Genomic DNA, 9,004 nt, shown 5'->3' with positions numbered 1-9,004 from the left:
TGTAAGCGATTTCAGAGATAATGGGTGTCATCGTTTACAGAGTAACAGAAAGTGGGAGGCAGTGAAGAAAGCGGAAGAGGAAGAAAAAGAGATGGTACAGGGTCTATGGAGTGCTGGGGATAGATTGAGGCAGATGCTATGAGGCCTTTGAGTTTGGGGCAGTTGGCGATGGGGTGAGGGGCTCATCCTGACAAATGCAATGATTTGAGACATTGATTTGTTGGTTTTGATTCACTGATGGTATTCCTAGGCTGATAATGTGACCTCATAAGAGAGGACAGGAGAGCAGATAAACAACAGCGGTTTCTGGGGCAGGTGATGTTGTTCTGAAAATAATATTTGGAGGGCCTCACAGAAAGGAAATAAGAAGTGGTTAGTTACAAGTGTTTCTAAGCCTTTGTTTCTTTGCTAATAACAATGAATCTTTATGTTTGGAAACCAAAGAGTCAAGAGGGAAATTGGTGATAAGAGTGCTGGATTCAGTTGGCCTTGAGCTCAATTCAGAAAACCACGAGACAAGTTTCTAGTTTCCTGATATAGAAATGGAAAAGGGGGCTGATGGTGGAGATTCACAGAGGTAATCTCATCACTCAAAATGTACTGCATCCAATGTGTAGGGAGCACGGTTCTCCTACTTCTCCTCCACCTCCTTCCCTCTGCCTTGTACTTTTTCCCCAAAGACCCCAGTGCTGCCATTTGGGTTAAGCCCCATTTTCAGGAGGGAGGGGGGTTCTCAGCAAATATATTCCATAAAACAATCTGGGTTTTGTGGAAATCAAGAATTTCTAAAATGTGCCCATTTTCATATTGTGTGCTCGTATTGTGACTTTAAGTGCATTTGTACTCCCTCCTGATGTGGGACAAATAGTGGCTGCACTGAATCCGGAGAGGTCTCTCCAGGACACAGCGACACAGGATAGGTTGCTCCTGTTCTAACAGACCTTAGTGAGTGGCGCATCATTCAAAAACTACTGGTGTGGGTTCAAGGACCGTGGTGTTAGGCAGAAAATGTACCAACCCTACCACAGACCTGTAATTCGGTGAGAGTGGGAATCAGAGGAAAGATGGAGGCCACAAACAATATTCACTAACTGTGATTTACATAATTTCTAAATATGGAAGTTCCTTAGAGAACCATTACACGACCTTGGCCACAAGTGCCAATCACCTGGGGGCTTTCTATATTTCTCATGTCAGGTCACAAAAATTCTTCTATCGTAGAGATGGGGGTGTGGCCTGGTCTCTAGGAAATTTGTAAAATAAAACCAATGGGGTTTTCACACAAATCAAGGTAGGAAACTACTGAAGTACAGTGAAAAGGAATAGGACACCAGGCCCCTGATGTAAAACGGGAGTCAGAGTTGAAGGTGATGCCACCCATGAGGAATGCCAACTAGCATTCAGGCAGGGTCTGGCTGTCCTCAACCATGAACAATGTCTCAACCACTAGGAACCCGAGTGCTATCATAGGCAAGAGAGGGCAATAGGCTGGCTTTGCTGACTACACACATGCCCTTGCAACTTTATAGATGCCCCTATAGAACTGTGGGCAGATGTTACAAACTCTATACACAGATTGGTCAAAAACTCCCAAGCTGGCCCAGGCCACTGTCTTCACGCTGTCTCCAACTGTTCAGGGAAATCCTACACCGTCAGCCTTACAACCAGTTCATGGCAATGGGATGGCCAGGAAAGAGCCAGCCTTTCGACTATGGACCAATTAAACCAGAGTTCCCAGAAACCCAGGTGGGATGAAGGAAGTCCCGTCAGCCCTTCGCTCTGAAATATTTCGACAGAAGGCATTGCCATTGTGTCTCTCCCCATTCATGCTCTGCACCCTCCCATGCCTTCCATCTGTCTCTCCAGTCTGCTCCTCCCTAGGACCCAGGGACAGAGAGATGCTCATCAGAGTGGGTGTCAGTGGCCATAGTGCCTCTCCCAGGGGAAGCGAGTAGTGTTGATAGCCATTTACATCACACTAAGCCAAGATGGAGAAACAGAGGCTCAGGGAGCATGTGGCAATATAGTGACTGGAGCTGCTACATTATAAGCCTTCTCAGAGAGCATGAGAGGATGTTCTTGTCGACAATTCAGCTCTTTGTGTAGATGCTCTGATGAATGTACAGGGAGGACAGAGCCTTCAATCAGCTTCAGTCGCCCACCTTCCATCCCTATGTCTGGGCATAACGTACTATAAAAAGGCCACTATACTGTGACCTGGGCCCAGAGGGGGAAATTTATCTGCATTCTTATCAGTGGAATGAAAGAGGAGCACAAAGAGATTGGGGAATAAATGAATAAACAAATAGATGGATGGATGAATAGATGAACAAAAGGAAAAATGGATAGATGGATGGATGGATGGATGGATGGATGGATGGATGGATGGATGGATGGATATACAAACAAACCAATGGGGCTCTACAAGAACCAGTAAGGACAGCCACACATGAACTGGGGAGTTGGATTTACTCAACACACTGCACCTGCAGCCAAGGTAGGAACAATAGTGGTAAATCCTCTACCACATGTCACTAGCAGAGCTTTCTCTGGAAAATAAACAACAGGAGAATGCAAAATTGACAGGGACCCAGGAAGTGCTCTGAAATGCCTTTAATTCCCCTGTGCTTCACAGTCAGACCCACTGTCACTCTCCAGAGGAAAGGAATCCTCTGCTGTGAGAAGCAGGCGCCCCTTCCCGGCCTATGTCTGCAGGCAGGTGCTGTCCAGGAGGGTGAACTGGGAAATCCACGGTCGGGCATCCACAATGAAAGTGCAGTTCACCTGAAAAGTGGAATTGCAGGACAAAATCAGAGCCATGTAGCACATGAGAGCACTTACCATGAAGAACTTGATAGGAGCTCAAGACGCATTTAAAACTACAAAGGAAAGAAAAAAAACAACAGTGGCCTGAGGTGGACTTAGGAAGCTCAAGGTTCAAACAGGATGATAGGCAGTGGTTACCTGAGTCTGTCCACCTGAGCCCAGAGACTCCTAAGAGGTTGCCTGCTGGAGTCAGCACCTAGCTCTGAGGGTCTCCCAGGGCACATGATGAATGGTCCCTTCCCCATGAGTTCTAGGGGACCAGCACAATGCCCAGGGGATGGTGCAGGTGGACATGCACCCACTCAGCAGAAGCTGCAAACCTACCCCAAGGGGAGACTTTCCCCAAGGCTGGGGTAGGAGGGGAAGACCAGCCCCACTGACAGTGTCACCCTGAGTGAGGCTCATCCCCAAGGTCCGAGTTCCATGGATCAGATGTCATCTCATCAGATAATGACAAGGGCTTGGACCAGGGATGGGCAAACTTTTTGACTCGAGGGCCACAATGGGTTCTTAAACTGGACCGGAGGGCCGGAACAAAAGCATGGATGGAGTGTTTGTGTGAACTAATATAAATTCAAAGTAAACATCATTACATAAAAGGGTACAGTCTTTTTTTTCTTTTAGTTTTATTCATTTCAAACGGGCTGTAGTTTGCCCACGGCTGGCTTGGACTGATGAGGCATGTCCTTGCAGCCCAGGAGGCTAGAGGGAGAGGTGGGATGACCAGACCAACTAGACCCATCCATGGTCGGCAAACTGCGGCTCACAAGTCACATGCGGCTCTTTGGCCCCTTGAGTGTGGCTCTTCCTCAGCCTTAGGAGTACCCTAATTAAGTTATTAACAATGTACCTACCTATATAGTTTAAGTTTAAAAAATTTGGCTCTCAAAAGAAATTTCAATTGTTGTACTGTTGATATTTGGCTCTGTTGACTAATGAGTTTGCCGACCACTGAACTAGTTGATCTAAGATCCAGAAGAACAGGAGCAAAGAAAGAGCAAGGACCATGGGGAGAAGAGCATCTGCCTTGATCCCAAAGTCTCAGAAAACTCCGAGGGAGGAAGGTAGAGTGTGTGTCGTCAGAGTGTCTCTGGTTAGCCAGTCAGGCTAGGAGCACAAGGTTCAGCTCACTGCTCTGCTGAGAGTAGCTCTGTCTGCTTAAAATGACCTCCTTCCTCCTCCAGGGGGGAACGCTGGGACCTGGTGAGAGGTGTCTCTGAGACCTTGTGGGAGAGGGGCTAAGACCCTCATCTACCCCAGGATTATTCCTGAAGGCTTTCTTAAACCTTCTCTCTGACATTATTTTTTATTTCCAGAAGATTCATGATGCTTTGTGGTTGTTTTAGTCTCACACCTCTTTCATGCCTGGGCCTTCTTGCAAGGGGCAGTTGTCAATGTCTTCATCATGTTTCTTACAAATCGTGCGGCCCATATTCAAGTCCATTAAATAATTCCATGAAAACAGCTGTCAAAAAGAAATTGTAGAAACTGCTATAAATACTTACTGTGAACTAAGGAGTAAAACACAGACAACCGAATAGAAAAGTGGGGGAAAGATATGAATGTGCAGCTGCATGCATATAAATAATGATATACATCGGTGCACTTTTCCTTACTTTTCTTATTTTTTAATTTATTTATTATTTCACTTGCTCCTTGATAGTCTCCATTTCCATTACAAAAAGATGTTCATGTGTGCACACAAAGCATGCACTAGCATCTCCCCTGCCACACTCCTCCTGATGGCCAATACCAGGCAACCGCATCGACATGCCATGAACACAGGGGGACATGTGCACAGGATGGAAAGCTCCACAGCAAGGAGCCTACACACGCTGCAGCCACACCTGACACAAGACCCGTCTCTCGCTTCTATGCCCGGGCACAGCCGGACACCAGAACACACGGAATGAGTGCTGCTATGGAGAGTAGGACAATGAGCCTGCCTGTCCTCTGACTGGACATCAGAGCTGCACTATTCCTTTTGGGGGCCCTGGGGGCGGGGAACACTCTGTCTCTCCCCGTGGGAGCTGGCTGCACAAAAGGGCTCATCTTGCAGACATACATTGAGGTGATATTTATGAATCAGGTGCTGCTTGCGTGTTTTTTAGGCTTCTACAAGAAGTTATTGGAAGTTGTGATTTCCTCCTCTGGTTGGGGTGGCTCGGTTGGTTGGAGCATCGTCCCGTGCACTGGAAGGTTATGGGTTTGATTCCCAGTCAGGGCACCTTCCTAGGTTGCAGGTTCGATCCCCCGTAGGGACATGTATGGGAGCCAAGTGATCAAAGTATCTCTCTCACAGCAAATTCTCCCTCTCTTTCTCTCTCTGTCTCTCTGTCTCTCTCTCTCTCAAATTAATAAGAAAAAAGTTTAAACATAAAAATTAAGAAAAAAGTTATGATCTCCTTTCTTTAGATATAGTCTCTGAAAACTAGGGAAGAACTCAAACTCAAAGAGAAATCTAGCCAGAAACCAGCGCAGGCGGGAACATGCCTCTCTCACTGGACTGACCTGGAATTGTTTAGAAAGTTGATTCATTGGGCCTCAGGAATTCCTGCAGCTGACACATGACACCCACTCGTGCCTGGACACACACCAACAACACACTCAGACACACAGACACTCTTGCATGCCCAGGCCCTCTGAATAGTATCAGACCCTGAGCTAGGACAGGGTTCAGGGTCTGGTGCAGGGGCAGTCGTGTTGGTGTCCCATGGGCCTATGTAGCCTACCCGGATGCAGCACAAGAAAGAGGCAGACATCAGGAAATGGGAAAGACTGAGGGGAGCCGGTGTCCCTATGCAGGTGAGGCCCACCCTCCCGTCCGTCTCTTCCAGAGTGTGGCCAGTGGCGGGACCCTGTGACAGGGTGCCTGGCTCAGGGCTGTTCACGGGGAACCAGAATCTGGGCATGGACAGAACGACTAGAGAACAACACTCTTCATTCAAGTCAATGTAGGCAGGAAGTGGTAGGAATAAACATCAGTAGGAAGGTTTGCATAAACAGATGTTAATGACACCTACATTTATTTCAGGCCCAATCTCTTTCTACCCTTAAAGCTCTATAACCCACTGCCATATATGTGTATATATATATATATATATATATATATATATATATATATATATATATATATATATATATTTTCAGAGAGGAAGGGAAATGGAGAGAGAGATAGAAACAGCAATGATGAGAGAGAATTATTTATCAGCCACCTCCTGCACAACCCCTAGAGGTCAAGCCAGCAACCTGGGCACGTGCCCTGATGGGAAATCAAACCATGATCACCTGATTTATAGGTCGACGCTCAACCACTGATCCACGCCGGCCAGGCTAACCCACTGCCTTCTTGACCTTCCATAGCTGGTTCAGGGATACTAAATGTCATATTTCTACCTAGATTTTTCCACCTTGGGTCTGCCCTTGACCCCATTGTTTTTCTCACATCCCACCTCAGTGCACCCCACATCCACCTTGAAGCAGACCCAGATGCCAGCACTTCTTCTATCTCCTGGTGACCAGGAAACCGTCCCTGCCTCTTGGTCTCAGCTTGCCCATGGGCTGTGGACCCCACTGTGCCCACAGTATCCAGAGAGATGTCGCTAAAGCATCTGAATTACTTCCCCCCATGGGTGCTCATTACTCTGAGAATAAAATCCTAACTCCTCACCTGTGGCTCTGAGCATGCCCCAGCCTCACCTCCCCCAGAACCCTCCTCTGTGACACAGGTTCAGACTATTTGGTTGTTTCCAGGATTCCCGGGGCTTGTCCTGGTCCAAGGGCCTCTTGGTGGCTGCCTGCCCTTCTTGTCCCCAAACCTCCACCATGTGACTTGGTCCTTACAGGAGTGCCCATCAAAGAAAAGCCCTCTCTGACCGCCCCCACATACCTTGCCTGCCAGGGCCCTGGGTCCCTACACTGACATTCTTGTCCCAACTTCTACTGTTTCACTCATGAACCTGACGCCTGATTGCCTCTCATCACCGGCATAACAGTCCCATGAGAACATGTCTCCGTCTGTCCTCTCTGCCACCTCCCACCAGGCCTGGACCCACAGTGGCTGCCAGGTCAAGGCCTGCCGGCTTCGATTCAAGCAGGAAAGAAGGCCCCTGCCTTCAGATCAGCACAGCGGGGCTCCCAGGAGCCTGGCCCAGGCTGCAGCCAGGTGCCTCTGTGCCGCCTTTCCTTCTGGGGCTTTTGTTTCCAGCAGCCGCTTCTCTTTGTCGTTCTCCTCACCTGTCAATCTCTGCTGCCCTGCTTCTCTCAGCTGCCTCACTTGAGAGGTTGCTTTTCTCTCCCCCACACAGCCGGCCCCTGAGTGCTCTCCTTCCTGCTGTCTCCTTTCCTCCTCTACCCGGATTTCTAGGGGCTTCACTCGTTAAGGAACCAAAACAGAAACTTGAAGCACTTGTAATTATACCTTGCATTTCTAAAAATATTTACCAAAACCAAAAAATCTTCCTTTCCTCCTTTGCAGACCAAGGAGTCACCTCTCCCAGGTCTATTTCAGGGCCAACATGAAGCCTGGGGGGGAGAGGGGCTGGGGGAGGTGGTGGGGGGAGGCGTTGAAGCACCACTTACCTTGCGCTGGCTTCTCCCCACCCACAGCAGCTTGTAAGCATACTCATCCTCCTGGGCTTGGTTGAACTGAAACATGGCAAACTCCACACCTATGGCAAATAATTGTGTGTTCTTACTCTCGTCCACAAACTTGGCACTGCAGACAGGAGGCCCCAGTGCAATGAGCCCCAGGAGCAGAGGCACCTTCAGGAGCATGCTGCCTGGTGTCAGCCCTGGGGGCCAGCAGCTTGCCAGTGTTGAGTGGCACCTGCTTTGGCACCGCCTCCATAGCTCCCCATCCCACACAGCCCTGCCCCCAGAATCCACGCGCTGACCTGTGCCTTGTCCGGCTCCTCCTCTCAGCTCCCTTCCTTGTCATCACCAAACGGAAGGCAGAACATTTTCCAACCCTTGGTCACATAAACCTTGAACCCAAGGACATTCATGCCACATGACCTGTTCCCTGCACATTTCCAGGGCTGCCTCCTCCTGCCCCAGGCCAGGCCTGATAGGGCCTGGGTAGGGGTCTGAAGCCCCGCTAGCTTGCCCTCACAGCAGTACAGCGTGGGGATGACAGAGTCACTGGAGCTCTTAGGAATACCGATGGACCCTAAGGACTTGATATAAAAGCCAGGTCAACCTCGGACCTTGGCTGCAGCCGACAATCTCAGGGAACATCGGAAGGGTCAGGGAGAGGTCAGTGCACAGTCTCCTACACCACCTCTGGCACCTGCTGACCTACTCGCTATGAGGCCTGCCCAGGCTTGGCAGTGCAGAGAGGGAGTTCTATTATACTGGGATGGGTTTACACCTCAAAGGGCCACCCACTGTGATCATAGTCACAGATATGGAAGCAGAGGGGACACATGAAGACATGGAGAGATTGGAGAATAAATGAATAAACACATAGATGGATGGATAAATAAGTGGACACATGAACAACAGGATGGATGGATGGATGGATGGATGGATGGATGGATGGATATACAAACAAACCAATGGGGCTCTACAAGAACCAGTAAGGACAGCCACACATGAATTGAGGAGTTGGATTTACTCAACACGCTGCACCTGCAGCCAAGGTAGGAACAATAGTGGTAAATCCTCTACCACATGTCACTAGCAGAGCTTTCTCTGGAAAATAAACAACAGGAGAATGAAAAACTGACAGGGACCCAGGAAGTGCTCTGAGATGCCTTTAATTCCCCTGTGCTTCACAGACAGACCCACTGTCACTCTCCAGAGGAAAGGAATCCTCTGCTGTGAGAAGCAGGCGCCCCTTCCCCGCCTATGTCTGCAGACAGGTGCTGTCCAGGAGGGTGAACTGGGAAATCCATGGTCGGGCATCCACAATGAAAGTGCAGTTCACCTGAAAAATGGAATTGCAGGACAAAATCAGAGCCATGTAGCACATGAGAGCACTTACCATGAAGAACTTGATAGGAGCTCAAGACGCATTTAAAACTACGAAGGAAAGAAAAAAAACAACAGTGGCCTGAGGTGGACTTAGGAAGCTCAAGGTTCAAACAGGATGATAGGCAGTGGTTACCTGAGTCTGTCCACCTGAGCCCAGAGACTCCTAAGAGGATGCCTGCTGGGGCCAGCACCTGGCTCTGAG

The 9,004-nt window shown here is 48.9% G+C and overlaps 1 protein-coding gene across 1 annotated transcript; it reads right to left on the bottom strand.

The window, feature by feature from the left end:
• Nucleotides 1–2,703: 2,703 nt before the first annotated feature.
• LOC118662492 (probable cystatin-15) lies at nucleotides 2,704–7,626 on the bottom strand. Its single transcript, XM_036320972.1, has 3 exons — nucleotides 7,408–7,626; nucleotides 4,181–4,291; nucleotides 2,704–2,784 (listed from the first exon to the last, which is right to left on the bottom strand). Exons 1-3 carry the CDS (start codon nucleotides 7,600–7,602, stop codon nucleotides 2,704–2,706), a joined length of 387 nt encoding a protein of 128 aa, XP_036176865.1. The 5' UTR covers nucleotides 7,603–7,626.
• Nucleotides 7,627–9,004: the final 1,378 nt, after the last annotated feature.

Source organism: Myotis myotis, unplaced genomic scaffold (genome assembly GCF_014108235.1).
Source record: "Myotis myotis isolate mMyoMyo1 unplaced genomic scaffold, mMyoMyo1.p scaffold_m19_p_9, whole genome shotgun sequence".
NCBI lineage: Eukaryota > Metazoa > Chordata > Mammalia > Chiroptera > Vespertilionidae > Myotis > Myotis myotis.
Note: the sequence above shows the minus strand (reverse complement) of the source record. Positions and strands in the feature narration are given on the sequence as shown.